Source organism: Urocampus carinirostris, chromosome 13 (genome assembly GCF_059441175.1).
Source record: "Urocampus carinirostris isolate Australia breed hairy pipefish chromosome 13, RoL_Ucar_1.0, whole genome shotgun sequence".
Taxonomy (NCBI): Eukaryota; Metazoa; Chordata; class Actinopteri; order Syngnathiformes; family Syngnathidae; genus Urocampus; species Urocampus carinirostris.
The window spans coordinates 21,913,287-21,928,059 of NC_142361.1; the positions used below are offsets into that span (position 1 = coordinate 21,913,287).

General features: G+C 39.3%; 1 protein-coding gene across 1 annotated transcript in view; it reads right to left on the bottom strand.

Annotated features, from left to right (window-relative positions):
- LOC148354086 (uncharacterized) overlaps positions 1-14,773 on the bottom strand; it is a 173,043-nt gene that overhangs the window by 579 nt on the left and 157,691 nt on the right. The window contains exons 4-8 of the mRNA XM_088352004.1: positions 7,425-7,459; positions 5,301-5,405; positions 5,118-5,189; positions 1,529-1,553; positions 1,419-1,438 (exon numbers count right to left, since the gene is read on the bottom strand). Coding sequence (XP_088208130.1) covers positions 5,153-5,189; positions 5,301-5,405; positions 7,425-7,459 — 177 coding nt within the window. The 3' untranslated portion in view covers positions 1,419-1,438; positions 1,529-1,553; positions 5,118-5,152. The remainder of the gene's footprint in view (positions 1-1,418; positions 1,439-1,528; positions 1,554-5,117; positions 5,190-5,300; positions 5,406-7,424; positions 7,460-14,773) is intronic.

A 14,773-nucleotide genomic window follows, 5' to 3' on the forward strand; every position in this document is an offset into this window, starting at 1 on the left:
CTTTTTCTCTGTTTTTTATTTCCTTCTTTCTTTCTTTCCTTCCTTTCCAGTTTGGGTATTAAAGGACAGACTCTTTCTTTTTCAGCGTGTTAGAGACAGGTAAAAACAAGCGCTGGAGTGAGCAGTTTGAGATCTTTATTACTCAAATCAAATAAATAAAACGACATTCTGGGCTTGTGAGTACAGACTAAGGCTGTAATGTTTCACAAGTGCCCTTTCAAAGGTTCGACAATCATATATATACCAAAGGGGCGCAATCCAGAAGTTAGTGGAAAATTCCCGAGCGATCAGTTTCACACCAGTCCTTCGACCAGACTAAAACCTGCAGGTGGTTTTACAAGTCTCAAGCCCTCCCTTCCAACAGTAAATCAGGACACCACTTAGAGCATTGTAGAGACTGTATAACGAATAGATAAATGGACGTATTATCGCGATAAGTGAAGAAAACAACTAGTAAATAGGCAAATAAGTAAATTTGAATTTATAGATCATCACAAGATGCATTAATTACCACTAAATGATAACTTGATTAAAATATTGCTGTACTGATTAGATGTGACAATTACGACTATATGCAGTGACATATTTCAATATTTGAACAGTATCTATTTCAATTCAAGATTTTTTAAATTATAATCATTGTAAGTAGGTCTAATAACAAGTATTTGTCACAGTCGCCATGGCGACCAGTCTGCCGCGCCCCCGAACTCAAGCTGAAGCAGATCAGCTGATTGCTGGTCTGCTACTTAAGGCTGGGTTGTGGGTTTGGCGGGCGCTGGCTCATTACACATTCCCCGGTCTGCTATGCCATGTCCTGTTTTAGTTTTTAAAACATTTTCCGTCTGTAATGCCCTGTCCTGTTGAGTTCGTGCCCGAGGAACTCTGTACCGTTCTGTTCTGATTGTAAGAATGTTTTTGTTTGTCTTGTCCCTGACTTTTGGACAACTTTTATTTTGTTAAATAAAACTTATGGATCGTCACGCAATTGAGTTCTCCCTTCCTGCCTCCTGCCTCCGTTCTGGTCCGATCACTCCTTCCACTCCACTCCGCCTCGTGACAGAATGAGCCAGCACCCGCCAAACCCACAACCCAGCCTTAAGTAGCAGACCAGCAATCAGCTGATCTGCTTCAGCTTGAGTTCGGGGGCGCGGCAGACTGGTCGCCATGGCGACCGTGACAGTATTACGTTTATTTCCAGATTCCATTGTTGATACCAATCTATTGTAGCATCGGAAAAACAATTACTGCACATTCTCATACTTGTTATTTACATATAAAAATACTAACTCTCAAAGGCCCTTTGCTTTTTGTCTTCTGCCTGTCATTTGAACAAACATACATACTATTTTTTAAAATCAAATAACAAAAGTAAGTATCAAACATCAATGCAATTGCAAGAACGGATTAGTTGCACCTACCATTGGAAGGTTTTGCAAACCTGGTCAAAAAGAAAATGGGCCATATAAGAGCTTCCGTCATTCATTATGAAATGTAATATACTTGTAATAAACATTTGAGTGTTACATACCCTCTTAGTAAAGGTTTGGGTGGCCCTGCAGGAGTGAAATGAAAAGTTAACCACAATTAGAAAGCTAAAGGAGAATCTCTCTTGTATTTATCTCAGTTATCCTCTCGGTGGCGCTACAAGCTTAATTTTGATATGCAGTTCTCGCTACAATGAGAAATAAGTGGGTTTTTTCTACCCACGTTCATCATGATCCCACACTTCATGAGTCTTTTTCGGCAGGGAGGTCATAGACGATCATGCACACACAGGTTAGTCAGGTTTAGCTTCAGTTTTTGAAAGAATGTGTTCAATAGATAACACAGCAAAAGGGATTCCTGTTGATATTGCTTTTTGTTACTTTTCCAAAGCCAGCAGCTGGAACAAATTGCTGCAGCAAGGCTTTCAACTAAGAAAGTTTGGTTTTTAGCTAACCTTTGGCTCCCTGTTAGCTTAAAGTGATTTTAAGGTTCTGTTGGTATTATAGAAAATCATGCATGGACTTGTTCCCTCATATATTTCGATTTAATTTTCCCCCTATGTTTCGGTCCGGAGCCTTCGCTCTGAAAATGCTGGTCTACTAGTGATCTCAAGATCCAAAAAGAGCTTCGCAGGTTCTAGAACGTTCTCGATTCGGGCCCCGGTGCTGTCGAATGCTCTTCCCCCTGATATTTGATCTGCAACCTCAGTGGAACTGTTTATAGGCTTAAAACACACTTCTATTCTATAGATTATGAATGACCTATATTTTGTGTTGACAATATCAGTGCATTATTTCTTCATTACTGCCTGGTCATCCTGGAAGGGGGATTACTTCATGTGCGGTTTGTTCTCAGGGTTACTTCATTTTTCTCATGTTGAGGTTTTTGAATTTTTCCTTGCTCTCATGTCAGTCTTAGATCAAGGGATGGTGTAATAATACAGTAGTCTGTAATTTGCAGTAATCTGTGGTCTGTGAAGCCTTTTGAGACTCCCTGAAATTTGGGAATATGACAAACAGTTCTTAGCGTGATCTTTTGCAAGGCACATTATTTATGTTGTATTTGAGAATAGGTTTGGAATTTGTAAGAGTACTTGTTTGGTGAGAAACACTCCTTTGGAAACCATAAACGTCTCTTTGATGTGATTTGTTGGGAAGATGTTTCAAGACGGGGCGGGACAGCGCAGCCCCACAGTGCAAAGGGTCAGGGTTCAAGTCCAGGCACTTGAGCCTCCTGTGCGGAGTTTGCATGTTTTCTCCATGCTTGTGTGGGTTCCCCCTGGGCACTCCAGCTTCCTCCCACACTCCAAAGACATGCATGGGTGAGTGAGTTGTCTGTCTCAGTGTGCCCTGCGACTCGCTGGCCACCAGTTCAGGGTGTCCACTGCTCTCTGCCCAAAGACAGCTGGGATGGGCTCCGGCACCCCCCGCGACCCTAGTGAGGATAAGCAGTGCAGATAATGGATGGATGGCTGTTTCAAGAAAATCATGTTATTGGATTTTTTTTTCTTCTTTGACCACAATAAAGAAATTACTCACTGAAAAGGAGATTTGCAATTGAAATCATTTTGTATTTTCCTGGTAAGATTTTTTTCCTGTAAAAAGCCATCCAGAGGGTTTGGATGAATCGTTTTCCTGCACGTCTGAGCTTTAGCACAATTTGGAAAATTCTCCCATGCGTGTGTGGGAAGATTTAGTGTAAGAAAAAGTGCAGAATGTCATGTCCTACACGGTTGTCATGGCGCCCAGCTGGCCCCGCCCTTTGACACCGGCTGACCTGCATTTTCCTGATTACTTCTATGGGTACTTAAACTCGCCTTTTGGAACTGCCTTTGGCCAGATAATTGTTTACCCTTGTTGAAAACCTGTTCATGCCTGTTTGATACCTGTTTATTCTTGTTGTGCTTGTTGGACTTTGTTGCACTTCGGTGTAGCATTCTGAGGGATTCCTGCAAGTTCTGTTTAATCCCGTTAAATGCCTAGTCTGTAGTTTTGCCTGCATTTGAGCCTGCTTTGTTTGGTTTTTGGTCCGTTTGTGTGTTAGACAACTTTTCTTTCTCAATTAAAGTGACAGATCGTCTACGCAAATGAGTTCCAACTTCCTGCTTCTCGACCCGCTTCCTGACACAAAAGCCCGAACCGTGCAATAAAATATGATCTACAACAGAAACTTATCACATGCGGTAGTATTCCATTGGGTGATTACATCACTTTATTGCTATCTTTCTGCACAAAGTCGAATAGTTTAATAATTATTTTCTCAGATTTTGTTTTTTTTAATAATGTAATAATAGCAGTTCTCAAGCTAATTGGGCCCAAAATTAACATTTTAGCAACGTTCACTCAAGATAATTGGTGATATAGGATATTAATTTACGACAGGGGCAATATTAAGTCCAGAGCTTTGGGGGTGCTCGGCACCCAGTCTGTCTGGCTTGTTATTTTATATTTTGTTATATTTATTTATGTTATTGTCCAGGACAGTGAAAGAAACATAGAAATAGATAGATGTTTCATATTGAGCATTTAGCTAATTCACAATTCTTGTCCCTAGATGTGCTTTTTAGAAAGGAAGCAGAGCTGAAAACATAGCATAGCAACAGTGTAAAAGAGCAAAAAGCACATATATCACAATATAGATGCACATTCACTATTTTCCCACCCAACATTACTTTACTTTTTACATTACTTTTGCTACTTTACTGAGTTGTTCACACCAAGGTTTGCCTCAATTGCAGCTCACTGGTGAAAGTAATCCAGTCAGTTGGCTGTCCAATGGTAACGGTGCGTGAGAAAGCCAAATGGCTTGACTGTGGTACTTTTTGTGAAAAGCATCGTCTTTGTGGAATATGAGTTCAGTTTACTTTGTTCTATTTGAATAAATAATACATTAATAATTATATTATGATGATTATATTATATTATGATTATAATATTATTATTATTGTTATATTATGATATAATCATAATAATAATTAATAATACATTAATAATTAATAATTAAAAATATCACCACCAGTTTTTGTCGAGACGTCCATCTTGCTTTCAATTGAAATTCGAATCACAGGTATCAGCCAATCTGTCTGTCTGTCCGTCCGTCCGTCCGTCCGTCCGTCCGTCCGTTACATACAGATCGAAATCTGAAAAATCAACTGAGTAAAAAAATAGCCCACTTTTTTGTCAGAAACTTCAGATCTATGGAAATCTGTAAAAAACATACATTCAAACTTGAAGCTATGGCTTTTATATATGGTTCCCATTTTTAAAATTGTGCTCGTTTTAAATGTTCGGGTGATTTTAAAATAAAAAAAAACCTGCACAATATTCACAAGTAAATCATAGTAGTGTGTATTTTTAGGAGCTCCTCTCCATGTTTAAAGATGCCTTTCTGTATAATGAATCAAGGTTGTTAACATAGGGCGATTAGCATTTTTGTACCTCCCTAGACTAAGTCAATAATTTTGAAAAAATTGTTTTGCGTTCATTATACAATTTTCGAGTGTGTTGATGGTGGGGATAAAAAAAGCAGTATTCCTATATTTATTATATTAGTATTATTCCAAACAATTTCTATTGCAAGGGGTATTCTATTTTTCATTTTTGCACTTGATTTGAGCTTTTGATTAGGCTTACCAGGAATGCTGTCATCTAAGGCTTGTATATAGTCGTCATCCGGATAACTGCGTTTGGATTGACGTAGTCTCTCTGCGGAGTCGCAACAACAACACACTTAACAAAAATAAACAGTTGTTGTGAACACTCTGCAGGGAGTATTGCGTGAACTGACGAGTGCAGTCTGAAGGTTCTTCATCTTACATTGTTATTGTCTGTGAGTGTGGGTTCAGGGGGCAGTTGTCTTGATTGTTTGCCCCCTCTTGAAGGCCTTTCTGTGTTTCAGGTTCAGCCCGATGTGGCAGCTCTCTGTAAAGGAGAAGCAAAGTGTCAGCATTTGCATAATGTTCTGATCCTAACAACTCCCCAGGTGTTTTTGCTTCTATTTAAAAACTTCACACAAGCCACCTGATTCTACTTGCTATGTAATGTGAGGACATACTGAAACTAAGGAAGTATGCTCTGTCCTTCTCAACTTCAGTGGAAAATGTACATAGTACAGTAACATGCGTCTAGCGGCCTGCTCTACTTTGAGACCACAGCTAGCAGGTGTCATTTTGAATGTAGCATGTGCATGTAAGATGGAAAAAAGGTGAGACAATAGCTTAATGCCCAACCTGGTACTTTGTCACCTTTAAATACAATCCGAAAAACTAAACATTGTATTTTCCTCATTTTTCTAAAGGTAGATCTAGGCGTTTCCAAAAGTGATGATTTGGAGACGACCATTTTACAGCTCTAAAACCTTTGTGACTGTGTATTTTACGTTGACCGATATTTTACACACATTGAAAGAATTGTAAACGTTTGACTTTCCAGAAGTCAGTCAATGATTTTGCACACTTGCGCGTAATAATGGTAGTAAAAATGAATCATGAGTGCCGTAATGCACATTTATTTTGACATCTAACTTGAATATACATTGTATATCTGCATATTGCTCTTTTCAGACTTAATTTGGACACCAACGTGTCAATCATTATTTGATTCGGTTTCTTCAGGCTAAATATAGTCAAAGCTCAAAGGAGGTGATGTCAGATTTATCTATCAGGCCCTTAAAGGCTAATGTTGGCTGTGGAGCGTAAAAAGAAAAAAAAGTTCTGCTATTGGCTGAGAGTAGTGTCATTTGAAAGGTCAAAGGCTAACAGCCATATTGGATATGATTTTATTTGTAAACGGAAAAGTATGGCGAAACAGGCCTATTGCAACATAGAATATACAACAATGCAGAAATGCTTTTAGGCAGATTTTTTTTTTTAATCCGTAGATATTATTGTGTGTTTTAGAGTGAATATTCAACATGGTTGGATTCACTGGACTCTCGCAGATGTAACGAAGCCATTTTTGCGGACATTCATCTCATTTGATGATTAACTAGTGGACTTGTTGGTGAGCTAGCCTGTCTCTATCGTTTTTGGGTAAGCTTACGTTTTATGGTTTCCAAACTCCTCCATAGACGAGATTCACAGGTCGAAGATGTAAATTTGCCTTCCTCTTTCAGACTGATCGTTTGTTTTCTGTGGAGACCGTCGAAACATTAAGAGGTTAACTGTTTTACTGTAATAAAGAAACTCAATGAAACTGTTCAACTCCAGCACTTGTTGGACCCATCGCATCAGACGACCCGGATGTTAAACAAACACGTGATGAACAAGTTTTTATTTTTCATAAGAAATAAATATCATAAAATAAAAAACAAAGATGATTCAATTTGTAAATATGAGAACTTCCATCCAACCAATATCTGCGCCGCTTATCCTCAGAAGGATGTCGGCGGTGCTGGAGCTCATCCCAGCTGTCTTCGGGCAGTGGTCTGGGGACACCCTGAACTGGTTGCCACCCAGTCGCTGGGAACACAGGGACAGACAACTCACTCACTCATTCACACCTACGGACAATTCGGACCGGCCAAATAACCTCACATGCATGTTTTTAAAGTCTGGGGTGGAAACCGGAGTGCCCAGAGAAAAATCACGCAGCCATGGGGAGAACATGCAAACTCCACACGGGGAGACTCCGGTAGCTGGACTTGAAACCTGAACCTGTGCACTGTGGTGCTCGCTCTAACCACCCATCTGCCGTGCCGCTGTATGAGAACATATACTCAGCCATTATACGTTCGTCACGACTGACCGAATTAGTTTCCCTTCAGGAATGATGACGGCGGTGTTCGGCCGAAAGCTTTCTGACTCGTTGGCAGCTCATAACTGATATTGGGCTCTCGTGGGTAATCATACATGTCATTATCCTGCGGAAAGCATACAGTAAAATATGCCAGAAAATGATAAATCTGTATAAATAGCTTCACCGTATGCTTTACAAACTTACATATTCCAGATCCAACAAATCTCCTGCACCCTCATCTGCAATGAGAAAAATGTGCTTCAACTATAAATTTCCCCAATTAATCTTTATACATACATTACTAAACCAAATACATATTTAAACAAGCTTGGCATACGTTTAAATCAGGAATAATCTGCATTGCCACATTGGCATTATGAATTCATCCATCTAGTTGCTGTAATGCTCAACCTTATAATGATCCTGGCGTATGAGCCGGAGTCCTATTTAACTCTGGACGATAGGTGAGCTGAACACCCTGACCTCGTTAATATTCTTTTCACATGCATTTGAGATTTTTATTTTATTTTCACATACTTTTTTAGGATAAAACAAAACCCGCACACAACATGCAAACCCCAGTAAAAGCCTGTGATAAGATTCCTTCAAACTTTCAAGGTGGAAAGTATACCCATCCTAATACATAAAAACCAAAATATAGAAATCAGTAATTATCATGACGGATACGTTCATGGAAAAGGCAGTACTTCTAATTTAACATTTTATTAACTTATTAAAATCTCACCCCATGGAAGAAAATCTTTCTTAAATTATTTCATTGTTCTTCATAAGAAAAATCACAAAATTGCTTTCAATGGCATGTGGGAAATTGATTTTGTTCATATTGTTTTTTCATTTTGCCTTATACAGTATACCACGAAGTACGGTGGAGAAAATTAGATATGCAAAGTTACGATTAAATTATCCTGCATACAGTAACTTTTCTGGCAGCACGGCGGCACAGTGCTTAGCGTGTGTGCGCCACAGTTCTGAGGTCATGGGTTCAAATCCAGCTACCAACCTTCCAGTTTGCATGTTCCCCCCGTGCTTATGTGGGTTTCCTCCTGGCACTCCAGTTACATCCCACATTCCAAAAACATGCATGTCAGGTTAATTGGCCGGTCCAAATTGTCCCTAGGTGTGAATGAGCGAGCGAGTTGTCGTCCCTGTGTTCCCTGCGATTGGCTGGCAACCAGTTCAGGGGACACCTGCCCACTGCCCGAAGATAGCTGGGATGGGCTCCAGCACCCCCACGACCCTACTAAGGATAAGCGGTGCAAATAATGGATGGATGGATGGACAGTTACTATTCTACCTTTGATAAACATAAAGAGTGGGTTTGAGTGCCCTCTTGTGGTTAACATGTTAATTGTTTGTCTCTAAAGTTAACGTTATCTGTGAAACCAGTTTTCTTCATGGTAATTTATTTTCTATGAAACAAATTATTTCAATTTAAATGTGTTTATTTAATTCCATGCAATCTTACTGTAATTTTGAATTTTGAATATGATGCCCCTTATAGTTCAATGCGCCTTATTGTGCAGAAAATATTGTAATAGGCAATAGCAAGATGGAGAACAAAACTTTAAAAATCAAACGAGAAAATAGATCTTTTGAAGCTTAAAGAGAAGTCGACACACCAAATGTCCTCAACATGAATATTATAATTAATATTGCGCATGTAAGCTATGATTTAGACGGAAAACATAGGGTTTGCATGGTCGTATAGAATACAGTATTTCATATTGTTGGCGTGGAGAGGGATGGGTGCCACCAGGCTGTACTTGCCCAAGACACACCAGGAGGCTCCTTTTTCACAGAAGAATATCAACCATTTTTTATCACAATCTTTTGGAAGATCTTACTCTTGTAGTCTCTAAAAGGTACCTCAGGAACTTTCTGGCTCCTCTGTCTGCCGTATGGAGAGAGAACAGTATTTTAGGTGGGTCTACCAGATCTTATTTTAAAAGTCAAAGTCCAACTGAGGCCAGCTGTTGGTAACATTTTTGGCTTGGTCGTCTTCGGAAGTGACAGCAAAAGCAAATTCTTTTCCAACTCAGAAATTCATTTTTAGTGCAATTCAAATTTGGTTGATTTAGTAGTGCCACTAAGGTGACATTCACATACCTGTCAACCTGTACGATTTTGCCGTACAAAGTACCCTTTTTTATGCATTTTAAGACGAGTATGACGTACAAGGAAAGCTGTACGGAAAAACGCAAATTTGTCCATCGCATGCGTCTGCCGCCTGGGGATTTCGCATCATAAATCATTCAGAAAAAAAAGATATACAGGTAGTGTACGATTATTTTGTATGGGAAAATACGACAGTTTGTATGGGTGTGGAGCCGTGGAGGTTGACAGGTATGCATTCACTTTATTTTTCATGCCTGAGGAGTCCAAACTGGGTCAATCGTGACCTTGGTTAAAACATCCTCCAAATTATCCCTGTTTTCTTTTTTATCTCTGTCTTTCTTTATTTCTCTCTCTCTCTACATCCATCCATCCATCCCTCTATCTATCTATCAATGTCAATTATGAAAAGAGCTTTGAAAAATTATGGCAAATAAAAAATTATAAAAAATAAAGATATAGAAAAAACATCTCTCCCTCTTCATCCCTGTTCCCTGTTTCATCAGCTCATTATACGTCTTCCTAATGAGCTGCATATTTTGGTGGAGGATTTGTAGCTCCGGTTTTGCTCATTTTTGTCGTTTTGTCTGGTTCAATCAGTCAGCACATGTTGTCCCGCTCTTGTATAACAATGCATTGAATTCAATAAGAGGAGAAAGAAAGAAAAAAAATAAAAAATAAAATGAGATTAGGAATTATTCAACTCTTTGACCATATAGAATGCATTGTTTTGTATCCTCCAAAACATGCAGGAGTGTATGATTATAATTTATGATTGAAGACTGCACATTTTAACGTTTGTTAAAGAGAGATATAACAAAATGATCGTAATTAACTTACGGTCGATGGTGAGGGTTGAGCTTGATATTTTCCTCATCTGACATGTTCTGTTAAAATATAGATATACTGTAGCTGATTAAATAAGAAACTTACTTTCCACATGTGAGCCTATTTTCAAACAGTTGATGGCAGTATTTTACTCTATTTTCTCCATGCGCTCTGCCTCTATTGAAATGAGCTCCATCCAACATTTAGGAGCGATACAAGGGTCACTGGAGTGAATGTCCGGTGCACACATTTATTTCCATATTTTATTAAACATCACTGCAGCATTAACGGCGTCATATTGAAAGCAGCATCATAAGAGAAAGCGCCTGTGACGGTAAAGGGCTTTTCAATTTTGCAAAACTGGTTCAAGGAAGTGTACGCAGCAAACACCTAATTGAAAACATTCTGGAAGGTAAAGTAAAATAAGAAAGGTAAGAATGTTCTTATTTTGTCAGACATTTTCTTTTTTTTTGCAATACTTAATTCTTGAGGTACTGATACCTGCTCCACTCCTACAAAGAATAAGACATCCTACAAATCCCCCAGTACTTCTATAATTTTATAACTTCATGCAATAAATTACCAGTGTATTTCAAAAACCTCTGGTTCTTGATCGTAAATCTGCTACAAGTCTTCCCGATTACGGATGCCCTTGTATATTATTTCGCCACTAGATGTCACTGTGTGGTGAAGTGCAACCAAAAACGATTGCTAAAAAGCACAAGGAAAAATACAAACTAGGGAGATTCAATTTATGCATTTTCGTATGATTTGGAGTAAAAAATTTTCACAGTTGGATTCTATGGATTGTTCTTCAGGTAACGAAGCCTTTTCCTGGACTTTCAAAGAAGTTGAAGACGGTCAGGGGACGTACAGCTTTATAGTTTTCGGGTGTCTTGTTTCAGACTCAAGGTGATGTTTCTCTGATGAGTATATTTTTGAATCCCAATAGTTTAATCTTTCCAATGATATGTGGCATGGCATATATCAGTACCTCCATCCATCCATCCATTATCTGCACCGCTTATCCCAGGGTCGCAGGGTTGCTGGAGCCCATCCCAGCTATTTTCGGGCAGTGGGCAGGGGCCACCCTGAACTGGTTGCCAGCCAGTCGCAGGGCACACAGAGACAGATAACTCACTCGTTCATTCACACCTGGGGACAATTTAGTCTGGCCAATTAACCTGACATGCATGTTTTTGGAGTGTGGGAGGAAACCGGAGTGCCCCGAGGAAACCCACGCAAGCACGGGGAGAACATGAAAACTCCTCACAGGAGGTTTTGATCTCATGACGTCAGAACTGTGCCGCACACGTGCTAACCACTGCGCCGACGTGCTGCCCCTGTGTACCTTATATTATTAAAACTCTTTCTGTGTTCTGTCTTTCTTTGTAAATATCTCATGTTTCAATACGGGCACATGCGGCTTAAAGTGAGGCGCAGCTTATGTATGTACAAAATGTTTTTTCTTTTAAAAATCAGTTATTTTTGGATGCAAAATAAACCTTCTTTTGAAAGAATATTGTTCATCATTTGCTGCCAGTTATTGGTAAAAAAAAACATATATATTGATTTGAATAATAAGTAAAAATACATAAACAAATATAAAATACGTGTATTTTTTAAATACTCAAAAGTCAAGAAGTTTGAGTTTGTTTTAAATAACATAAGCCTAACCTAGAGGGAGCTGAAATAATTGTTAGTCACCTTGCTGCCCGAAGAAAACAAAAGCTTTTGAAGAGCTTGACAAAAAAAACCAAAAAAAAAAACAAGAAGAAAAATGATGTGGTTTGGTTATTTTGACTATACACAGTTTGTATTCTTCTGCTTTGCAGCATTGGTTTTCGGTTGCATTACACAATACAGCGACATTTAGTGGTCAAATACGCACCTTGGGGCGGCAGTAGCTCAGGAGGTAGAGCGCTCGTCTTGGGATCAAAGGATCCCAGTTCGAATCCCGGCTCGTCCGTGTTACATGTCGAAGTGTCCTTGGGTAAGACACTGAACCCTAATACCCCTAATAAGCAGGTTAGCGCCTTACATGGCTGCAAGGCCGCTATTGGGAAATGTGGAGCCCATTGTAAAGCGCTTTGGGAAGTCATTGACTTGAAAAGCGCTATATAAATGCAGATCATTTCATTTCATTTCACCTTCCCTTTAAAGTAAAATAGTGTATTTTGATCACTTAGATTCTCCATAGTTTATATTCTTCCTTGCATTTTTTAACTCTTGTTATTGTTTTGTCCCTTTAAAGCAGTGTTTTTTAACAATTGGGTCAAGACCCAAAAGTGGGTTGCGAACCTATTCTCGGTGGGTGGTAGGCCTTTCCCTTGGCAAAATAATGCTAAGAAGAAAAACAAAAAACAAAGAGGCAAATACAATCCTTAACAGTAGATGCTGGTAATGACCCTTTTAATCTTTTCTGGCGCTTCAGTATATCAGCATGTTTGAAAGGGACCACATCTAATTTTATTTTGATTTCATTGATTTTATTACATTTGTCTACCCATAATAAAGGGTCCTAAGAAAGTTAGTGATAAGAGGAAAGAAAAGTGGCAAAAACGATCGAATTGAAGAAGGAAACAATTGTGAAATACGAAAATTGTGTAATAGTGTCTACCATTGAAGCGATGCTGGGAGGTACAGAAAATAGTTTAAGCCTATGACCAATATATTAACCTTTATTAAGTACATTATTATATAATTATTGATGTTTGGGTACATTCTTTAGTAACAATTTGAACTTATTTTAGTATGTGGCTATTTTAGAGCAGTTTTAGAAGGTCGCTTATTGTATTTGTGATGTATATTTATATGCGAGTGTATACACTACTTTCAGTCGTTTTGGTCTTGCTGGTCATTTTGCTCTTGGAAAAAAAGGTGAATATATTTATTTATTTCTGTCATGATTACTGATGTGACTCAGCTGTGCCCGTTCATTTGGCGCCAACCGCTGCGTGTTCTGATTGGCTCCCTGTCATTATTTGAACCCGGTCCTGACAATCCCCTGTTGTCAGTCCGTCTGCGAACCTCAGTTAACACTAGGCAAGCCTTTTTCGACCCTGACTCCCACCTGTTCCGTTTTTTTGCTCCCGTCTGTCTCCAGCTATGATCTGTTTTGCTCCTGACCACGTCTGTTCTCCCGTCCCGACTTATGACCTCTTTTTGTCCCCGACTACGTCACTCTCCTGTTCTGGCCTACGACTCGTTTCCGACCCCGACCACGCCTTGCTCTCCAAGTCCTGGCTACCGACCCGTTTTTTTCCGTCCCTGACACCGCCATCACTCACTACGGAGGATCCACTTTGTGTTCGGATCCCAGTCCGAATCCGAGAGCAACTTGCTTCCCGCGTCCAGCGAACACCTGATCGTGGGCGCAGCCCTTCTTTTTTTTTAAATAAAACTTGTGGTAAATGTCACGCAATTGGGTCCTGTTTCCATTCTGGTCCTGACAATTTCTGCTTTATCCTGCACAATCCTTTCTTTGGATAAATTTGCCAAGTGGAATTTATTTCCTGATTTGGGACATAGCTCGTCATTAGGGTGGAATGGTGGGTGCTGAAGTCAGACCAGTTAAAAACCAATGCTCGAAAATACATTTCCATGCATTCATGTATTATTTTATGACTGTTTTTCTCTGAGTCATGGGTGCAATTTTAGGTAGTCCGTTGCAAGGCACATGTAGGCAAAATAACAATCTCACATGCACACCTTGTGGGAATTTAGACTCTTCGAGTAGATTTCAAAAACTCGGCAGGAGCTTCAAACTACACACAAAGATAGCTCAGGTTGATCGTCGAAATGGCCATGGGGAAATGATACAATCAACAATAAATGATTTTTTTTTTGCCGTGATATATTTTTCCTAACTGTAGTTCCATTCAGCAGCAACGCAATCGTAAATGAAAGCTAAATGATTACCATAAAATATGCAACAATACCAACTAAATTATGTATTCCCGTCTTCATTCATTATTCATTGCTTCAGGTCATTCTTTGCTCCGACTCGCTCGCTTTCTACCAGGTCTTTGTTTTAAATTTGTCCTGATGTTATGGAACTCGGTCACAGCCAAACGCAATACAAACAAAATAGAATATAATAACATCAAGTTGAGAAAATCTATTCATGATTTTACCGAACACCCCAAGGAAACTTCTCAAATTTCCAAACATGACCTTTGTGTGAACGTAGGAAGCTCCGGGTAACAAACGGCAACCCAAAATAAGTGCAACGTCGTGCCCCCTTTAAAAGCAGATTCTCGTGATTTAATCATTTGTAAATCACAAAGTGAGATAGCTTAATATGAAAGGCTTATACGCCTTCAAAGAACGTGAACCTTGACCCTCGCACTTCATCACCATGCGTCTTACGGCAGGGAAAAAGGTGTCTGTATAAATCAGACTTAGCCTTCTGACACGGAATAAAATATCAAATAATCCACCCCAGTGGAAATTTAGGCAGCGTCCCAATGTTGAATTATTTATAGGAGTGTCTGTGCTTGTTCAAATGAGACACAACTTCTCTTTGAGCCGCAGTGTATCTTTTCCTTTGTATTGCACGGTGGAAGGCTCGTGTAGAGCCACTTTCAAAT